Below are 22164 nucleotides of genomic sequence, written 5' to 3'. Positions count from 1 at the left end.
ATGGATTATATCAAACCCACGGCAAACAGGACTCCTGCCATTTCCGGGTCTCAGTTTTGCAGTTTGGAAACTGAACACCAACCAAACTAACTTCATGTGAATTTCGAGCACGTATTGTTGCAGCCGCGTGCGTCGTGCAGCCGCAAAGTGTTGAAGTCCACAGGAAGGTTCACCTTGGTCAGCGCTTTAAAGTACTCCCTTCTCCTCAGCTCCTCCCGAGGGGCTGAATGTGCTTCTGTTTGTAGTAATGTTTTTGGCCTCTTAGCCTTTATTTGGACAGTGGAGCAGCTAGGAAACGGGGAAACAAGGGCGAGCGGGAGAGAGGGAGAAGAATAAAGGGAAACCGAGGGAGAGAGCCAGAGAGAGAGGACACTACACATCAGTCATGAGCATCTTTGTGGAGCGCCTGATAATCCCAGGGACACGGTCGTACGTGTGTGTGGAATAACGATGAGGGGAGAGCAACCCCGCCGGCCTTCTGTCCAGCTGTCTGACAGAGTGGAACGTCGTTTATTAACAGGCCTATGTAGCGGCTGGTTAACAGTGTTTCATTTAATCAGATGCTACACGCATATGCACGCGTACGTGGATATGTACGTCTCTATCTCTTTGTGTGTTTCATCTGTGTGTGTGCGTGTGTGCGTGTGTGTGTGTGTGTGTGTGTGTGTGTGTGTGTGTGTGTGTGTGTGTGTGTGTGTGTGTGTGTGTTCAGAGGGCTCTCCGTTCAGCTGGTGGGTGGGGGGTCCTGGTACAGGCGGGGTCCAGACCTACTGGGGCGGGGCTCTGCCGGGCAGCCAGCAGTGTTCCTGTGGCCTGCAGGAGACCTGCGTGGACCCCATGTACTACTGCAACTGTGACGCAGACCGCACGGAATGGTAGGTTATGAGCCCAGCTACTTATATATGTTGTGATCATGCGACCACCTATATACAATGAATGTTACATTTTATGATCACATGACCCTCGGTTTAGAATGGTGCTGTCATATGTTATGATCACATGACCATCTGTACAGAATGGTGCTGTCATATGTTATGATCACATGGCCATCTGTACAGAATGGTGCTGTCATATGTTATGATCACATGGCCATCTATACAGAATGGTGCTGTCATATGTTATGATCACATGACCATCTGTACAGAATGGTGCTGTCATATGTTATGATCACATGGCCATCTGTACAGAATGGTGCTGTCATATGTTATGATCACATGACCATCTGTACAGAATGGTGCTGTCATATGTTATGATCACATGGCCATCTGTAGAGGGTATTGTGGTGTTGTTTCTGTTTACTTCAGGGTAGAAAAGCTCCCAAGACATTTCATACAGTTATGATGGTGGAACAGCTGACTTTAAATATAAACCGAAAAGAAGAAAGGAAGAAGGAAGGAAGGAAATGACAAAAGTCCTGTTTTGCTTGGGGTTGCTGAGGCACAGTATGTATAGATACATAATTATTTTCAGCCCTTTTCAGCTTTCCGGCTCCAAAGAGCAAAGGTGTCCAACGGCAATTCCAGAAACAGGCTAGCCAAACACTGTGGGGGCGATGGCAGTCACTTCTCTACTATTCAACAACTTCTTCTTTTATAAGTTTGTTATGTTGATGTATTTATTGAATACACTCAAAGCATCCATCATTAAAACACAATAACAACATTAACTATAGCTAGGGGTTCAAAAAGATAACAGTTCTTTATCTCAAGGCCTGAACAAAACCAGAAAGGGGTTGTTGCTCAACATTCACAGAAAATTGTGTTGTCAAAAAATTGTGATGTATCACCATTCACCACACATCTTTCTCGCAATTTGACTAGACTAGGCGTACCAGTCATGTCAGTGGAGAAGCAGAGGTCACAACAATGGCAGTATCAAGCAGAGGAACTGGTGTGTAGGCACTGTGGGAACCTACCGCTCATGACAGAAATCAGATTTGTTCGATTATCGTTGAACGGACTCCACGTACAGAATACTTAATGTGAATGAGCACAAACCTAACCTCCGCTCTCTCCCCTGTTAGTACCCTATACAATACCTTGGCAGCGTCGAAACGGCTATGCGACACTGTAGAACGGTACTGTCGTATGCTAAGTATATGCTAGCTATGCTATCGCAGGACATTTCTGTACAGAATATTACCATTGTATGTTACCATATTAACACGTAGCCATCGAACAGTCCTGAGACATTTGAGATGTGGCGTCATTTTTATAGTGCTTTTTATGTGATGGTACTCTAGGATTTTATTATGGCATAACCATGCGTGCTTATTACCTTGACCATACATTATTAAGAAGGAAATTCAGGTTTATGGTCATTATAAAACGGTACCATGCATTATGGAACACTGCTTCTGAAATTATAACTTTCTTTTTCTTTTTTATACCGATCTGTTTCATGCTGGATACTGTTTCATTTGTGTTTACATTTGTAAGTCAAAATGAACCATCCCATAATCAATAGTTTTTTTTTTACTTATTACTTTACTACATTATTTAGTTCCTCTATAAACGTCTTTATTAAACAGTAGTAGCCAAGTATCGGGCACTGCGAGTTTGATCATTAAAGTTTAAATCTACGGAAATTACCACAGTTTTCTATGCTTGAATTTCCATAGAAATAGTTTACCAATGTGTTTGCATTGTTGTCCACTCCCCTGTAGCCCACGCTGAATATACTAAGATTATTTAGGCCCAGAATGTGACACGTGTGAGCGTACAAGAAAACCCCCCACCATTTTTTGTTAATATGTTATGAATATTATTTAACATATACTGTATATTATATATATTTTAATATTTAACAATATAAGGAAAACTCAACAGCGCAAGAGTTGTTTTATTACCTTGCACAGTTTATTTTCTATGAGGAGACGGGAAATGAAGACTTTTAAAACACAATAGAACTCTACACTATACACGTGACATTATATCCTACTTTAAACACAGAAAATGTAAAGACTATCGTTTCTCTTTCTCTTTGATGTCAAATCCGCTTGACGCACGCACACCCAACATGCAAACGAAACGGGGTATTTTTAGACATCATTCGCCCGCAAGACTGACCAATAACAACAACATGCCAAACTAAACACTGATCTGAATGTGAGCATAGGGTAGGTGGGCTCCTTCCAAAACAAGGTTCACAAAGACTCCCAGCCGGCACATTTTGTTTAAAGAAGATGCAATGGCGTGAAGTCCCTGCTGCCAGAATGATGTATGGCGCTCTATACCTCTTAAAGTGATGCTGTCCAAAAATAACCCATGCCGCTTAAGCTGAAAGACCCTCTCCAGGCTACTTTACCCCCCTGCTCTTCCCCACCAAAATCCTCTAAATGCGTTCCGTCGCCGATTATTATTCATCACTGAGCCGCTTTGTCAGTGAAAGAAAAAAACACATAAATAGCTGAGAATGGGGCTTTAAAGTCACCGTGAAGTGAAAATTGACTTCATTTCACGGTGATCGTATTGTCCCCCTGCTGCACTCCACATTATTTTAAAAGATTTTAAGCAACAAATTTTTTTTTGTTTTTTGCATATATGCAGATAAACAAATACTCTATCTGAGGAAGTGTTTTATGGGAGTTGGTTGTGCGGTGGAAAGAGGCAAGCTAACCTCAAATATAAAGATTAACTTTGAACCTAAATGATGACGCAGTGTCCCACCTCCTCAGCACATGAAGCTTAAGGTTGACACAGTCGCTTCACATCATAGGTTTGCTCTGTACTTTGACATTTTCTGTTCAGCGCTGACTTCCTTTTGAAATGCGTCAAATGATGGAAGTATAATGAGCTCCAACAGCTGCTTAATGTGTTAATTTTGTGTCATATATATACTGTATATTTGTGTGAATTATCTGTCAATCCTAAATTGATTAATTGCTTGTTTGACATTCTCTGGTAAAGGGACCTGTGGAATATACTGTATGTGGGAATAATGTCCGCTGCTTCTATAACGGTCAGACCTTTCTGTTCACACTGTATATAGTATCTTACTTATAGTGTATTCATATTGGTACCACTATCTAAACGGTACATATCTTGTCCATAGCATATTCAACTTATTCATATCATACCCAATACGCAAGTCTCTATATATCTTACCATTAGAAGTAGGAGCTGGACAGAGGGTGGTCGTCGTGGAAACATGGTATCGCCAGGACTACCTATTAGAAGCCATTTGCCGAATATTGCTTGATTTGTTTTGTCTGTGGTAGACGCACGGCGTCCCCATGACTCCATTCTGTAACCTGTTGGGTTGGGGTTTGTGTTGAGGTTTTGTTTTGCCAGCTCCCAGTGAGCGGCTCTTGTTTTCATTTGACCCCTGTGTGGGATCATAACACTTCTTCTCATCCGGTTCCATTTCCTCTTCCTCTACCACATCCTGTTTTTTCATCCTCCTCTTCTTCCTCATCCTCTCCTTCATCTTCCTTAACGTGTATTTCCTCTTTATTATCCTCTTCTTCCTCATCCTCTTACCATCACGCCTCCTCTTCTTCCACCTCCTCTTCTGCCTCTTCTTCCTCCTCCTCTTGCCATCTCTCCTCCCCTCCTTCCTCTTCCTCCTCTTCTTTCTCCTCCTCTACTTCCTCCTCTTCTTCTTCCTTATCCTCTTCTTCCTCATCGTCATCCTCTTACCATGGCTCATCCTCTTCTTTCTCCTCCTCTTCCTTCTCATACTCTTCTTTCCCTTCATCCTCTTCCTCTTCCTCCTCGTCCCTCCCCCCCCTGCAGGGCTATTGACTCTGGTCTGCTGACCCACAAGGAGAGCCTGCCGGTCCGGTCTCTGGTGCTGGGGGACCTCCACAGAGCCGGTTCAGAGGCTGCCTACCGGGTGGGACCGCTCCGTTGTCATGGCGACAGTGAGTCTACCTCAGAGCACCTCATTGCGAACATATTAACTTAATTCATCCACATTTCTATTTGTTGTTTTTTTAATTTCTTTGTTCGCCAGAGAACTTCTGGAACGCTGCGTTCTTCGACAAGGAAACTTCGTACCTCCATTTCCCCACGTTCCGGGCGGAGCTGAGCGCAGACATCTCCTTCCTGTTTAAGACCACTGCCTCCTCGGGCGTGTTCCTGGAGAACCTGGGCATTAAGGACTTCATCCGCATCGAACTCAGCTGTGAGTATAAGACCAAAAGGGCTCACTTTCAAATGGAATCGCTGCTGGGTGTGTGTCCTGGGTAATGGGACCTAGACAGCTATTAGTCTGTGGATCAATCTCAGTCTGTCTGACTGTCTGTCTCTCTTTCTGTCTATCTAATTATCCATCTATCTTTACATCCCTCTTTCTGTCTCTTGATGACAGAAACACTGACACTGCACTTCGATTCGATAGAGATGACATACATTTGAATACTTTATTGCGATAATGCTATCTTCATATCTTTTTATACCCATCTGTTTATACCCACCTTTTTATACCCAATTATATCAATCGGGGATCAAGCTGGCCTGTCTGAAGACTATAGATTAGAAGCTGGGGCTTATTATCCCATTATCTTACATGTCTATCTGTCCATATCAGGATCACTGAGTCATTTCCTGTGCCCATTCTGAACTGTTTGTTTTGTTGGTACTTTTTCTTGGGCTTAATGCGCCACCCGTGACTTCTGGACCTCCGTCTGAGAATTTGTGGATATATATATATATATATATATCTGCAGGTAGGGGTGTTGACCACCAACCTTGACCAAGGGGCTGAGTTGGGCTTTGCAGTTTAGATCAAATAGGTTGCTGTTTTTCTCTTCCTTTTCTTTTTTTTTCATCTCCTGACGTGTTTTATCTTATCTTTAAAAGACTTTGGTCTGGGAACCGCATTACAAGGCTGTGTACAAAGCCCAGCACGATTATTTATATAGTTGTGTGTTTATTTACTTAGTACCTGGTGGGTGGAAGAAAACTTCCTTTTGGCACAGGGAGCGCTTAGCTCTGCAAGATACGTTTGGAGGCTGCAAGGATAGGGATCATTGTTACGTCCATATTGACGTCCATTAATGTCCATTGTACTTTTGCATTAACTGATTCCGCGTTTAGTCTATGAAGAGTCGTAAATAATGTAAAACGCCCATCATTAACGTTCTTAAATCTGCTCTTTCCACTGAGTTAAGGTTCTGAAACACTGAGAATCTGCATTTCTCAACCTAAAGTTTTACTTAAAATTTACTATTTTCCCTCGATAAAGTAACAAACATATAATCAATTATTTTTTCCGACCAGTGATTCAGTAACTCATCGTTCCAGCTCTGCTGGGGCGTGTAATAGACTAAAACGTCTGACTGACGTCCAGAGTTGAGAAAGCCGTGTTCTTGTGTTCTTGGTGTGATCTTTAGGGTTCTATGGAGAGATAGTCGCTCTGCTGATTCAGTCTGTGTGATGGAGGAGCTGGTCAGTGACCTTATCGCCGGCCACCAGGTCGTATTTGGTCTGTTTTTGCTGGCGATGGTTTTATGAAACATAGAAGGCAAGAATGGTCCACTTGTTATTCATCAAAGTTTGTAGTCACCCGGACGATGATGACTTTGAAGTTTGACCGATAATAGCCCAAGGATTTGTTGGTCACTGCTTATGAAAGTGTTTTTGTGAACAGATATCAAGAAAGAATGCATGAAAGAAAGACATTTAATAACATTCTTGAAAACAAATGAAGACAATTTCAACCCTAATGTCTCAGGAATAATTTATTCGGACAGTGCAAAACTATTTTGGTGATTATTATGATAAATCCTATTCGATCGTTAAAATAAATGGTCTTCTATAATGTATGTATTAACAAACAAGGCTGGTGGCAGAAGCTTAACTTTCTATATTTTGCTCTAAGACTCCGGGTGTATGTTTGTGTGTGCGTGTGTGTGTTTGGAAGGGGGGGGGGTCCTACTAATCCACTCATGGCGTGTCTTTATAAGACGCTCACTTCAGTTATTTTTACTTGTGCATAGAGCCCCCCCCCCCCCCCCATGATGATCTCTTTTCCCCTTCCTATGAACGCTGTTGTTTAGAGGCTTCCTAGTGTGCCGTCATAGGATGAGCTGTGAATGTAATAACGTAGATAAACACCTAGCCTCACACGCCTCCTATCTATACAGGCATGTGAGGTGAACCAGGAGTTATCTACGTCCCCCCCCTCAGGAAGCAGGAACTGTCTTATAGAAGGGGTGGGGCTTGTGAACAGTTGGGAAAATGTTGTTAAATGATAAAAAGTTACAGGAGCCATATTGCTTCTTTTATATCTCTGGGAACTTTCTTTTTCCAAATGAACTTAGTGTTGCATTCTGGGATATTGCCAGGAGTTAGTGGATGATTGTGGAGGGATATTGTTCCAGCTGGATGTGGAGACTCATGGGCTGTGAAGTTTGGGTTCTGACATATTTCCCTGTTTGGCGGAATGTTCTATACTTCAACCTTCCAGTGCTATTCCCGTGACTCAGAGAGGCATCTTCAAAGGGCTCTGAGCAGTCTTAAAGCGTTACTTGAAACGATGCCAAGTTCAGCCCACAATCGATTTATTTTTTCTCGACTTTAGAACAACAAAATCGTTTTGGTCAATATATATAATTTATAATTATATCAGGCTGATTCTGCTTTATCTGTACACATGGGACGAGACACTGTTTCTGATCAGACCATTTGGCATTTACTGAATAATTAAGTACATCTTCCATCCATGGTTTTTGGGCTAACCTTTAGATAACTGCCAACTCCAAGTATAGTTTTATACTTTATAATTAATTATTTATGTTGCACAGTTCAGCTGAATATTGTTGTCGGAAAACTATGGTCACCATATAATAACAAGAATATTTCCGTAATATTTTTTGTTTCCTCTTTCTTTCATCCCTGGTGACTTCTCCCACTTCCTCTCTCTCTCTCTCTCTCTCTCTTTCTCTCTCTCTCTCTCTCTCTCTCTCTCTCTCTCTCTCTCTCTCTCTCTCTTTCTCTTTCCCACTGCCCTATCTCTCCTCTCTCTCTCTCTCTCTCTCTCTCTCTCTCTCTCTCTCTCTCTCTCTCTCTCTCTCTCTCTCTCTCTCTTTCTCTTTCCCACTGCCCTATCTCTCTCTCTCTCTCTCTCTCTCTCTCTCTCTCTCTCTCTCTCTCTCTCTCTTTCCCACTGCCCTATCTCTCTCTCTCTCTCTCTCTCTCTCTCTCTCTCTCCCAGCCTCCACCGAGGTGCTGTTCTCCTTCGACGTGGGCAACGGGCCCCTGGAGGTGCGGGTGCGGACCCCCCGGCCGCTGGACGACGACCGGTGGCACCGCGTGCGCGCCGAGCGCAATGTCAAGGAGGCCTCGCTCAGCGTGGACGCGCTGCCCGTTGCTACACAAGAGGCCCCCGACGACGGACACGTTCACCTGCAGCTCAACAGCCTTCTCTTCATAGGTAAGCAGGCGGGGGGGGGGGGGGGGGGGTGTGGAAGAGAGAGTCTATGTGTGATGTCTTTGAACAGTGTGTACGAGTAACTGTAGCTATCGATTCTTGACTGCGCTCCATCTGTCTTTCTTTCACAATATCCACGTCTCTGTCTCTCGCTGACTACATCAATCTTTCTATCAGTCTTTCTTTCTCTATATCCACCTCTCTATCTGTCTTTTTCTCTCTATATCCACCTCTATATCTGTCTTTCTCTCTCTATCCACCTCTCTCTGTCTTTCTTTCTGTATTTCCACCTCTCTATCTGTCTTTCCCTCTCTACATCAACCTCTGGTGCTTTTTTCTCTATGCAACCTCAACCTCTCTCTCTCTCTCTCTTTCTCTGACTATATCCACCTCTCTCTCTCTCTCTCTCTCTCTCTCTCTCTCTTTCTTTGACTATATCCACCTCTCTATCCATCTCTCACTATATCCTTCCCTCTATCGCATCAAAGCTGTCTCTCTGTTCCACTGGCTGCTGTCAAACTGTTTTGTAAAAGAAGCTGAGTTCTTGTTTCCTTCATAGTGAACTATAAACACACCCACACACACATGTACTCTCACAGACACACACACACACACACACACACACACACACACACACACACACACACACACACACACACTAACACACACACTAACACACGCACGCTTCTCAACAGACTGCTCAAAAACAAATCATTACTGCCATCCAGTTTCTCTCTCGCTCATTACCTTTGTCTCGCCTCTATGTAAACTGTCACCCTGAACACTGTGACCAAAATAAAGACAAGATAATCTCTCAGTTACGTTATTATTATGCACCTTTATCAGTAGCCATACCCGGGGGATGGTTCACACGTCTTTTACGCCTGGCAAACTGTACTGCCTGTTTTAATGCTTTAGGCAAAAAAGTTGTACCATGGGCTACACGCACGGATCTCTGATTAGGTGCCTTCAACTCCTGTTAATGCTCAGGGTTAGGGTTACAGTGTGTGATTAGAGTGTGTGTTTGTTCTAAGGGCCTGACGATGTCCATGCATAGCCTTTTCTGACTGGCTCACTGACACTCGGGTTATGATTCACACACTCTTTGGACATCAGCATACAACCCTGGCCGAGATAACCTGCTGTCCCATATTGGAGTCGTGTTCTGACCGATACTTCCAGCTCCGGAAACGATGGTCTAATGAGGTGTTCTGGGATGTGCATTTCTAAAAACAGTTGGCCCATCTTTACAGCTGGCTTTAGCCACGTAATATATGTCTGTGAGTTGATTCTGAAGCCCACGTCGAGTCTCCCCTGGACTGATGTCGGGCTCCCAGAACCTTTGGCCATACACATCTTCATTGATCTCATACTTAATGTGAATGGCTTGTTTCCCCAGGTCATAGTTCCCCCACTCATTCATGTCCCGATGAATGTACATAAGTGCTCCTAGCCACAACTGCCATGCCCAATCTGTCTTCAGACACCTGTGGGCTGTGGCTACTGGCTCAAATGTCACTCAATATCATCCCCCTCTTCCAACTTGGGAATGGTAGCTCTAGACCAGGCGCCGCCCTAAGCGTGGTAAGATGAGGAGGTGGGGATGGTGTTGTTGTCGTTGACCCAGTGGGGGTGGGGGTGGTGGGGGTGGTGGTGGAGGCATCTCTACCTGGCCTTCAGCAGCCTGGCCAGCAGCCGTCGCTCTGTCCCTGTCAGCCTGTTGCTTGTTTGCCTCAAAACAGTGTCATAGTTGCCCTTTTAGTTTGTTCTGCAATAATAACAACCTGAAAACAAACAACGGAAAACAAACAGCCTCCCAGCGAGCCTACACACAACCATCTCTCTAGAATCTACAAGGAGGGTGAGCTGCTTAAATACACTACTGGCCGCCTCCCTTGATTATAATGATCCAATCTTGAATGAGAGCACGAGGAAGCTAAGTAGACTGGAAATTATTATTCATCACGCATAATCATTCAAAGGCAAAATAGATGAATAAAGATAAAGGATAAATATATGTTAGATATTGGTTGGCTATTATGTTTGAGCACCACCAAGGAAAGAACAAAATAGTAAATCCATGAAGCTATGAAAACTGTAAATGGTATGCTAATACCAGTTGTTCTCAATTGCCAAGGAGGTGAGGAGAGACGTGATTACTGTATTGTTTGTTTGGTTGGTTAGAATAGGCCTGTTCTTGAAGGTTTGAATAAAGTGTTAATAAAGTAACAAAAAAAAATAATTTTTGCTAATTTTATTAATGGGGAAAAGGTCAGGTGGAGAGGTATGGAGAACCTTTTCAGAGTAAATATTATGGATGTCGTGTTTTATCAGTAAACAGCCAGTCCGCAGGGAAACCCCACCAACAAACACTGATTAGATTGGCCGGAGGCAGGAGAGTTGCGGTGAATATTAATGTGTTTACCCGACAAAGGAGCGTAGATGATTTCCTGGCTTAGCCTTATATGGTAAACACCCTGTGTTGCTGTTAGTGTTTACCATGGGGTTGCTAGTATATCTAAACAATGCTAAAAGGATGGGGCTTTTAGCAAGGGGCCATGCTAATAGTATCCTCCATGAAAGTGTGTGAGTGATGTCTGTACAGATCATCAGAGTATCCAAGATTCAAGAGTGTCTAGAATAGCTGAGATCTGATAAGGAGAGTTCAGCTTGTGTAGTTTGTATGCAGAAGAGACCTGGACAGCTAGTGGGATTATATTCGTGAGATTCCTGCTCGACAGGTAGTGAGGTTATATTAGTGAGAGGACAGGTAGTGGGGTTATATTAGTGAGATTCCTGCTGGACAGGTAGTGGGGTGATATTAGTGAGAGGACAGGTAGTGGGGTTATATTAGTGAGAGGACAGCTAGTGGGGTATATTAGTGAGAGGACAGGTAGTGGTGTTATATTAGTGAGAGAAAGGTTGGACAGCTAGTGGGGTTATATTAGTGAGAGGACAGCTAATGGGGTTATATTAGTGAGAGGGCAGGTAGTGGGGTTATATTAGTGAGAGGGCAGGTAGTGGGGTTATATTAGTGAGATTCCTGCTGGACAGATAGTGGGGTTATATTAGTGAGGCTCCTGCTGGACAGGTAGTAAGAGACCCTCTTGGCAAATAGACTGTAGAATAGACTGTTTTAACTGTACAGTAATGCGGGTTGTGCAATGCCTCAGGCAAAAACCTGGTCACTTAACATTTTTTTTACCATAGTTTCTCCAGTGTGAGCCACCGTAACGTAGAGGTAATAATAGAACGTGGTTAGGGCACGGGTGTGAAAATGTTATTTTTGAGAACTAATTACTGCTAATTACTATTCTAATTAGAATTTGTTAACACCAAGTATTCAATCGTTTCAATTGAGAGACATAACAATTTGAGATGCTCTAAATTTAGTAAATGAGTCTGGCGTGTCATTTTAATATATGATAAACCATCATGTTTTATTGAAGCGAGCATGACTTGAGTCATGAGCAGCGCATGCTAGAAGACATTTGTATTACCCCACTGTTGATATCCCCATGCATAGATGGATGGGACAGGGCCTCCCATTGTGTCGGGTTAATAAAACATGAGATTGACGTAAAGGATGATTGCTTTATAATCCATAACGCCGTTTGCATCAAGGTTCTTAATGACACATTTATCTATTTTTTATGGGTCCGTTGGAAAAAGCTTTCGCATATGTTCAGAAACCCCTTTTACACAGACTCATTAGCGCCGGTGATATATAATGAGACAAGAGGAGGCCTTTAATCATGCAACATACTAAATAACCCATAGAATAGTGTGTGCCATGCATGCATTGTGCTCTTACCCCGACTGACAACACAAAGTACCACCGCTGTCTCTCTGTGGCCGTCAGTGCAGAGAGAATTAAAAAAGGCAGCCTTGCGTTTTAACGGAACCCTATACCGCCTGCTCTGCATTTCAGTCACTCAAGACCTCCCTTGTTATTGTTGACTCTACATTTACCGAGCACATCATCTGTGTACGTATCCACTGTTACGCGCCAGATACTTCCTTTGATGCTCACTGTGTGCACAGCACCCTTCACGTTTCATTTAGTTCAACTGGACCAGATAGTTTTGAGCCCTATAGGGGCTGCGAGGTTGACGTCACACCACGCTACAACGCTATGGTGCTCGCGCCGTGTTTAGAGGTCAATACCTCTGTGGGTCAATAGTATTTTTGCCCCGCAGTATAGGAGACAGGAGTTTTCTCCTTTCTCCCACTGCATTTCTAAGCCCCTAATGTTTTTTTTATAGATTAAAATACGACTTTCTGTTCCAAGTACTTTTTACGGTTGATTCCACCCTGATGCTACTGAAACAGCAGCCTCCTCTATTGCAGGATTATACCACTCCGGTTGGTGCTGCCTCACCAACTGGTGCCCAGCGTGGTGTAACTTCACATTCCCTGTATAAAAACACATGCAGTAGCTCCACTTCAAAGTAAGACTATCCGAGCATTACGCCCCACCTGTCACAGAGCGGTTAATGATTAATTGATTCGGGTGCTGCTGTGAGCACAGAGATGGCACATATGGATTCAAGCTGCTATTCCTCGCCATTGTGAAAAGATGAGAATACATAATTGAATGTTGTGCTGTTTTCTCTACACTTTCTGTGCAGCAAGATATACCCACCATACTGTGATTTCCATTTCCAGTAAGCACTTCCATGGTTTATTCTTTGAGTGCGTCCAGCATTCTGATTGACACACTGTGTTTTTGTCACTTACTGGGATCCACATTATAGGTCTGACCTGACCATGATTACAGTGATGCTTTCTCTCTTTTCATTTTAATTACAAATGTCTGCAAACAAGTCAATTCAGTTTTCTCATGTGTGGCTTAAATTTATTCACATCGCAAATCTTTCTCAGATCCGTCACTGCTGCCAGCCACACAAACTATACGAGTTTAAGGTACAAGAATCGCAGGAAATACTTTATAGTGTCCTATGCAATTCCATATCGAATCCCATCCCTGATAAAGGCTCCCCTGTCCTTGCCTGCTTGTAAATAGCTGGTTCGGGTTTTCATATACGTATATGGAGATAAGCTTGCACCTAAACATAGAGGGTCTGAAAGGCTGCCTTTACTGAAAAATACAGAGGCAGTCGCTCAGAGATTTATAACGTTGACAGCAACCTTATGTCTTCCAACTCTGAGGACTGAGAATGATATATGCCTGTCAATCTGTAGCCCTTAATGATTTTGTGTGTGTGTGTGTGTGTGTGTGTGTGTGTGTGTGTGTGTGTGTGTGTGTGTGTGTGTGTGGTCTCAGGCTTAAAACATGGTTGCCTCTGTACCACAACCTTGCAAACCAGTTGCTCTTAGGTGTGTGAGTGAAGTTGTGGTGTGAGCGCATATCATGCAGTATGTCAGGCTCCTGACACCTTAAGTGGGTTTCACAGTTTGTGCTGCTGTGCTAAAGGAACTTAGGTGCATTTGAATGCCCAATGGAATCTGCCACACTAATTAGCCACAGCAACTGGAAACGTATGAAGCTCTTCACTATGCGTTTCCTCACATCCAAGATATCCAGAAAACTGGATGAAAACACTGCCTCAGACAAGCAGTGAGAGTCAAAACCACTGAATGTATTCTTTGTTGTTTATGCTTCGCTGCTATTTTGCTGTCAAATTGTACGAAAAAAAACCACACAAAAAACAACACTGCCAGACCGCTGACAAGACAATGCGTGAATTGGCTGTCGAAGACAGCAGAACGGAAGAGAGAAAAAGTGGAGAGAGTGGGTGTGGTGGTGGAGGAGGGCAAGACGAACACACTCGCACCGTTGGGAGTTCGCCATGTGTTCTCTCTCGCTCCGTCGTCACGTCATGTCGGGGCGGTGTAACAAATGTCCTCTGACGGCGGAGGTCGTGGGGAGGTCATGTGTGAGGGCGGTGTCCCCCCCCCGACAGTAGGCCAGGAACGCAACGCAGTGTGAACAACATCAGCCTTTTTATGAGGACTGATGCGCGAGTCGACCCTGTCGCCGGACGCTCAAGCGTGAGAGTTTATGGGTTCGATGGCTCCATTGTCTGCCGTGCCCGCGATCGATCTGCACCGCCTGCGCCTTAATCACCCATCTCTGTGCTCAGTGCGATCGCTCAGGCTAAGAGCATCTCGCTCCCGGGGCTCAGACCTCCGGATAATAATGGGATTGATGCATGCAGACGTCTGGAGAAAAGGGGAAGGGTGTCTGTGTACCTTTTAAAAAGCGTATGTAATCAAAAACTAAATAACATCGAATCACTAATACATAATTTCTAAGGTAAATCTGCATCACCTGGCTCTCTTCTGGCTCTTCGCTTCCCCCTCACCAGGGGGCACGGCGTCCCGGCAGAGGGGCTTCCGGGGCTGCATCCGCGCGCTGCGGCTGAACGGAGAGACCCTGGACCTGGAGGCGAGGGCCCGCATCACCCCGGAGGTCCGGCCCGGCTGCCCCGGCCACTGCAGCAGCTACGGCTCGTTGTGCCGCAACCAGGGCTGCTGTGTGGAGAGGACCCAGGGCTTCACCTGCGACTGTGGCCTGTCAGCCTACACCGGGGCCTTCTGTCATAGAGGTAACACTATATACTATACATTATATACTGTGGACTATACACCAGGGCCTTCTGTCATAGTGGTAACGCTGCAACACAATATATACATTATATACTGTGGACTTTACACCGGGGCCTTCTGTCACAGAGGTAACACTATATGCAATACATTATATACTATACATTATATACTGTGGACTTTACACTGGGGCCTTCTGTCTTAGAGGTAACGCTGCTACACTATATATACATTATATACTGTTGACTTTACACTGGGGCCTTCTGTCTTAGAGGTAACGCTGCTACACAATATATACATTATATACTGTTGACTTTACACTGGGGCCTTCTGTCTTAGAGGTAACGCTGCTACACAATAGCTGCTTTCACATATGGACGTGCATCCGTCTGTTCTCCGTCTATTCTACGGAGGTGCCGTATATGTGAATGACATCCTGACATTGGACCTCCTGAAAAAATACTACCCCCGAGGTAGTATGTTCTGCGGAGGAAATGCTAATTACCTTATATGTGAATGAGCAGTAGGATGTCGGCATTTCACACCAGTTGAGTGGGCGGGTTGATGACGCTTCGGTCTACGTTTGCATGTCATTGAGTGGCACCCGCACCCTAATCGATAATCAGCCTATTGCCTTTTGTTCGCTGAATGGTTTAAAAAATATTTTTATTATTATGTTACCCCTTTCCTGCTGTCGGCTCCCAGACCATGGAGGAGCTCTGTCGATTCTCTCGGGAGTAACACCCTTCACTTTGACCGGCAGTGGGTCTGCAGTGCTTATAGGTTTGAATATGGTCGGAATGAAGCGGCCACCGATTATTGACAGGCTGTGTACTTTATTCTTAGTTTCACTAACTTTACAGTAGGCTAGGGCCTACACGTTTGCACAGACAAAAAGACGCTCTCTTCCTCTGGTAACGCAGTCGTTCGCGACGCCTTTCTTGTTCTTCGTTTCTTCTATTTGTCTGTAACTCATGCTCCAGTCTTTCATCGATCAATACAGATGTTGTGGATGCAACGGAATATATGCATCGCTGCAGCAACATTTAACATGATCGCCATGAGTTCTGCCCATTTTACCTGTGTGCTGTCTGCGGTCAAACCAAAACAAACCCGATCCCGCCTCTTGCGACCCTACGTCATATGCCGTCCCTTGCAAGCCCGCCCCCCTTAAGCAGCCGAAGATTCTACTGACACCGATCTCCGCATATCGGGCATCAAGTGTGAATAAGTGTGAATGACCCTCACAGTCGAACCTCCTGCTCCACAAATGCGGAGAAAAGACGGAGGTCATGTGAAAGCAAATAATATATACATTATATACTATACATTATATACTGTGGACTATACACAGCGGCCTTCTGTAAGTAGAGGTAGCGCTATATGCTATACATTATATACTGTGGACTATACACCAGGGCCTTCTGTCATAGAGGTAACGCTGCTACACAATATATACATTATATACTACACATTATATACTGTGGACTATACACAGCGGCCTTCTGTCGTAGAGATAACGCTATATGCTATAGATGATATACTGTCTACTATACATAGAGGTTTAACTATTTATTATACATTATACTATACATTATATTGAATACACAATATACTATATGCTATACATCATATATACAAGACATTATTAGGGTTCAGCTCAGGACTTTGTTACATAGTGCTTTCCCAGGTGCTTCCGCCAACCCAGTGAGTGGCCTCTTTATTTAACTGTTTAATGAGGGGCAAAATATATCATAAATCCCTACCCACTTGTAATAAGAGGCTGGTAATTTGGTAACCAGTTGCAATGGTATTATCCCTTCCTGGCGATCCGTCTTCCAGAGTACTGTGTGTGTGTGTGTGTGTGTGTGTGTGTGTGTGTGTGTGTGTGTGTGTGTGTGTGTGTGTGTGTGTGTGTTTGTTCTTGGCATGCTCTCGAATGGCACTGGTATAATTTCCTAATTTCATTGAAACGGCATAATGTAAAAAAAACACCTTTTTTGGTTTTGGGATACTTGATTTAATTTACTTCATATGAAGTACCCCCATCTGTCAAAGCCCTTTGTCATCTAAGGGACTTAAGTGGGGTTGTGTTTCCCATCAGACCATTATGTTAAACACAGAGCAACCAACCATTATACACTGTACACCAGACACCAGGGCCTTCAGTAACACAGTACTATATAATATAGACTATACTACCGGTATTTATAATAGAATATATACTGTTAAATATACTCAATAGACTATATACTATGGACTATATGATATATAGAGTCTATTGTGTATAGTCCATAGTGTACAGTAGTGTACAGTCTATATTTATATATATATGCCTTCACCTCGAGAATGGGGGGCGAGGTGAACCGTAATCAGGGCTTATTTACATCTCCACATAGACACTGTCATCCATCAACCGCGGGTCTTGGCAAAAACAGGCCAAAGCCCTTAAAGTGCAGTTTAACAATGACATCGCCCCAATGCCCGGACAGCCCGCGGGCGATGCATCAAGTGACACTTCATCACTCCTCTTCTCTTCCTCCATTGGATGTGAGCGGTGATTCACTGCCAGCGCCGTCCCCCTGCCAGCAGCTCCTGGTGTGGGCTGCGCACTTAAACCCACTCCAGCACTTCACCGGATCCAAGCACACCGACACGGCTCCCACCACCTAGCATAAATAAATTCTAAGCTGCCACGGGGAAGATCAAGAGAGTCTGCAGCAGAAGGAAGGAGAAGCAGAAGAAGAGGGATTTGTTTGTTATTTAAAGTTTATTTGACGTCTCAAAAAGTGAATCATAACTCATAACCGCGTTGTTTTTTCCACGGGGTGATGGGAAGAAGGTCTTGTGTGTGTGCCGTTCGGGTTTCGTGGGTTTAGCCGGCACCTGGTGGCGCCATGTCGGAGTGTCAGAGTAACAGCGCTGTGGGTGACATCGCTCTAGGAGAGTGTGTTTATAATTAGAAGGCATGCGGTGTGGTTCCTCTCGGCTGTCAGCCAATGGAAGGACTTTGTCAGCTCACTAATTAGGCGGTGAGTGCGTATCACAGCTGCTGCTGACTCCTGACTCCGGCTAGGGTCACCTGACACTCTCCATCAAAGTTGCACACACCTAAACGGTCATGGAAAATTAGACCATGTAATGGAAGATAGGCTGCTACTTTATCATCACATTCAGAATGATCTATTTCCAATGTGAGCAAATTTCTGAATATACAGATTGTTTTATTTCTTTTCGCCTTTAAAGTTGAGACTTTTCAAGATAATAAAGACAGAGCTTGAACTTTTCACACTCCGACATCTACACTTTTTTTCCCTATCCAGAGGTGTCTGCCATCTTTAAGTCGACAACGTCAGCCCGCTATTCCTTCAGGGAGCCGTATGAACAGAGCCGGAACGCCAGTGCCCTGTCCTCTTCCATCTACAGCGACGTAACGCTGCGGGGAGAAAACATCTCCCTGAGCTTCAGGACCAGGCAAAGTCCCGCTCTACTCCTCTACGTCTCCTCCTTCTACAAAGAGCATCTGGCCGTGCTCATCAACAAGCATGGTGAGGAGAGCTTTTATTTTGAAAGAGAGGCTTTTACTTTGATGAGGGGGGTAAAGAACAATTATAGAGGTTCATAGGCTATTTTGTGGGGTCCTATCTTACCATTTAATGCCACATTAGTATGTTGAGTTTGTTTGACTGGAACAATTGAAAGTTGTACACTTTCAGTAGTGCAATAAGCTATTGTTATTGTCTGTTGTTGGCAACTTTAAATTAAATAAGAAGCTATGGTTTGCCTGGTTTGTTGTGAATGTAATATGCAGATGGAACTGAGGAGAAAGGCCATATGCTAGACTAGTTTAAGTCGACCAGACTCCCATCTCTATCTGTTCTTCAGGATTACAAACATGTTCAGCATCCGATCAGTGGGTCTCAAATTAATATTTTGTCTTCCTAGTGTTGTTTCAGAAAAACAGAGATGCTTAAATATTCATAATTATTGTCCATTTTAAGAGGATTATTACATTCATAGTGTTTGAATAAATCATTCGTATGTGGTTCCTAATAATTTCACTTTGATGAAGCAGGGATGCAAGTTTGGTTAAAGCAAGGTTAAATAAATAAATGTTTTTTTTCTGAACCAAACCTCAGCTCTGTAATGCTCTAAAATTATACAACTTTAATTAGGTTTAGTCTCCTATTGTTGATGGTGAATTAGCAGTAATCCTCTTAATTCTGAAACCTTTGTTATTACAGCAGCAGCTACTTTGTAACGGGCTGTGATTATAATGCAAGTCAAGGACATGTTCAGCCAGAAGAATGTACTTTCGGAACAAAAATACATTTGAATGAGTGGTGCTTGAGATTAAATGGTTCACACGCAGATATGGAACATGTAGGTACAAGTAGACTAACCGTATTTTACCACTAGGACCAGTGAATAACAGTATGTAAAACTAGTACTAGTAAAGAGACAGTATATACAGCATGGTACCAGTGGTGGGCCAGCATGAGCAACACAATATTAGTAAAGTAGCAATATGGACAACATAGTATTAGTAAAGAAGCAGTATGGACAACGTAGTATTAGTAAAGAAGCAGTATGGAAAACATAGTATTAGTTAAGAAGCAGTATGGACAACATAGTATTAGTAAAGTAGCAGTATGTACAGCATAGTATTAGTAAAGTAGCAATATGGACAGCATAGTATTAGTAAAGTAGCGGTAATGACAACATAGTATTAATAAAGTAGCAGTGTGTACAGCACAGTATTAGTAATGTAACAGTATGTACAGCAGAGTATTAGTAAAGTAGCGGTATGGACAGCACAGTATTAGTAATTTAACAGTATGTACAGCAGAGTATTAGTAAAGTAGCGGTATGGACAGCACAGTATTAGTAATTTAACAGTATGTGTAGCAGAGGCTGGTTCGACTGCTCTTGGGTCTTGAACCTGCCACCTCTCGAACTACAACACTACCGGCATGGGAGTCGAACGCTCTAACCACTGAGCTAAAAGCCCAGGCTTCTAACTCAGCGGCTAGAAGCGTTCTTAAGGCTAGGGGTGTGAGGATTTACAACGTACTACCGCCAGCTAGCCCAGGCTAGTTGGCATCCGTTACACATGTCCGTCACACACGTACAGCAGAGTATTAGTTAAGTAGCGGTATGGACAGCACAGTATTAGTAATGTAACAGTATGTACAGCAGAGTATTAGTAAAGTAGTGGTATGGACAGCACAGTATTAGTAAAGTAGTGGTATGGACAGCACAGTATTAGTAATGTAGTGGTATGGACAGCACAGTATTAGTAATGTAATGGTATGGACAGCACAGTATTAGTAATGTAGTGGTATGGACAGCACAGTATTAGTAAAGTAGTGGTATGGACAGCACAGTATTAGTAATGTAGTGGTATGGACAGCACAGTATTAGTAAAGTAGTGGTATGGACAGCACAGTATTAGTAATGTAGTGGTATGGACAGCACAGTATTAGTAAAGTAGTGGTATGGACAGCACAGTATTAGTAATGTAGTGGTATGGACAGCACAGTATTAGTAATGTAGTGGTATGGACAGCACAGTATTAGTAATGTAGTGGTATGGACAGCACAGTATTAGTAATGTAGTGGTATGGACAGCACAATATTAGTAAAGCAGCAGCATGGAGCGCAGTGTGCCAGTGGAGGGCCAGTGTTTGACGTGTTTGACGGTGTGTGTTACGGTGTGTGAAGACAAGCTGGAGGTGCGGTACAAGCTGGACGGGGCCAGAGACGCCGAGGTGCTGAGGAGCAGAGTGAGGAACCTGGCCGACGGACAGCTGCACACGCTCACCGTCCACCGCCACGTGGACGCTGTGTCAGTGCAGGTAACACACACATGCACACGTGCACACACACACACGCGCACACAGACACACACATACACATTCATGCATCCACGCATACACATACTGACACACACATATTAACTAATACTAACTAACCCTAACCCTAAATTCTACCGTTGGTAATCACACGTGCACACTCACACAAACATGCACACCCATATCAGGGACCGCATACGCATGCTGTCGCACTGTGTGTCAGTGGTCCGACGGCACTGTTGAAGTGGGAGGCGGGGGGGGGGGGGGGTTAAATGCTAACCGCTATTCTCCCTGCTGTCACACCCATGGCATAGATACAATACACCGCTCAGGAACAAAGCTAATCACAGCTGAGCACAGCCAGTCACAAGCCATGCACACACACAAACACACGCACACGCGCACACAACTCAGTGCACGGTGCAGCTTGGTTCATTATGCTGGTTTTGTGTCCATATTTTCTTGTCCCATTTGTTTGGTTGACAGGTTATTCATCGCCTTCATTTGATAAATTGTACAGAAATAAAAAAATAAAAAAGGGACGTCTGAGCAATCTGTTTATGAAACTGATGTGATTGCCTTGCATGTTGTCCTATTGAATTAGGGGAGGAATGCAGCCCAAACGATGCGACTGCCAGCACATTGGCTGCGGGCCGCAGGGTTACGAGTTTGAAGAGCGCGTGGAATACAAAGACTAAGTCATCATCGCCGTGGTTTCCATTAATGTCACAGGGCGGGATGAGGTGCGAGACATGGCGCTGATTGGAACCCATCTGAACACTAAACACATGTTTGTGTTCAGATGGGTTATGACCTCTAAACTAAAAATGTAACTTTGAAACTTGGACTTGCAGAAAATTTGGTTAGTTTGATTAGTTGGGGATGAAAATTACAGGTTTTGAGGAGGAGGCTAAGTGCTGCTCTAATTAGAGACAGGAGCCAGGAGGATCCTTATATTCACTGCTCCGTTAAATTGGTCTGCATGCCTTCATATGCAACCTTTTCAGGTGCTCACCAGTTTGCCACTCTGTCCACCGCTGGGTTTAGCGGTGAGAGGCGAGGGACAGAGGGATATATTCATTATTATATATATATTATATATATATATATATATATATATATATATATATAATTCTCCGTATTTGTTGTTGTGGTTCTCGTCAGGTTCTTGTCCTTTACATGCCCTTTTAGTGTTAAAGGAGATTTCCTCATTTTGTAATGCACAATGAATGGCCTTGTTTATGAATGGCGCTATATAAATAAAACTGCCATGCCTCGCGGCCTCGCTGCTGGGACTGCTAACCGGAGTACGCAGCTCACAGGAAGTCAGGGAATGGAAATTGTGTTTTGATAGACCAGCCGAG

The 22164-nt window shown here is 43.8% G+C and overlaps 1 protein-coding gene across 1 annotated transcript in view; it reads left to right on the top strand.

Annotated features, from left to right (window-relative positions):
- cntnap3 (contactin associated protein family member 3) overlaps positions 1 to 22164 on the top strand; it is a gene marked incomplete at both ends in the record, with an annotated part of 120847 nt that overhangs the window by 86840 nt on the left and 11843 nt on the right. Inside the window, 7 exons of the mRNA XM_084481475.1 lie at positions 713 to 875; positions 4737 to 4864; positions 4957 to 5127; positions 8161 to 8379; positions 14709 to 14948; positions 18270 to 18494; positions 20670 to 20803. Coding sequence (XP_084337601.1) covers positions 713 to 875; positions 4737 to 4864; positions 4957 to 5127; positions 8161 to 8379; positions 14709 to 14948; positions 18270 to 18494; positions 20670 to 20803 — 1280 coding nt within the window. The remainder of the gene's footprint in view (positions 1 to 712; positions 876 to 4736; positions 4865 to 4956; positions 5128 to 8160; positions 8380 to 14708; positions 14949 to 18269; positions 18495 to 20669; positions 20804 to 22164) is intronic.

Source organism: Micromesistius poutassou, assembly GCF_964030765.1.
Source record: "Micromesistius poutassou genome assembly, chromosome: 16".
In the NCBI taxonomy this organism is placed as follows: Eukaryota; Metazoa; Chordata; class Actinopteri; order Gadiformes; family Gadidae; genus Micromesistius; species Micromesistius poutassou.
Note: the sequence above shows the minus strand (reverse complement) of the source record. Positions and strands in the feature narration are given on the sequence as shown.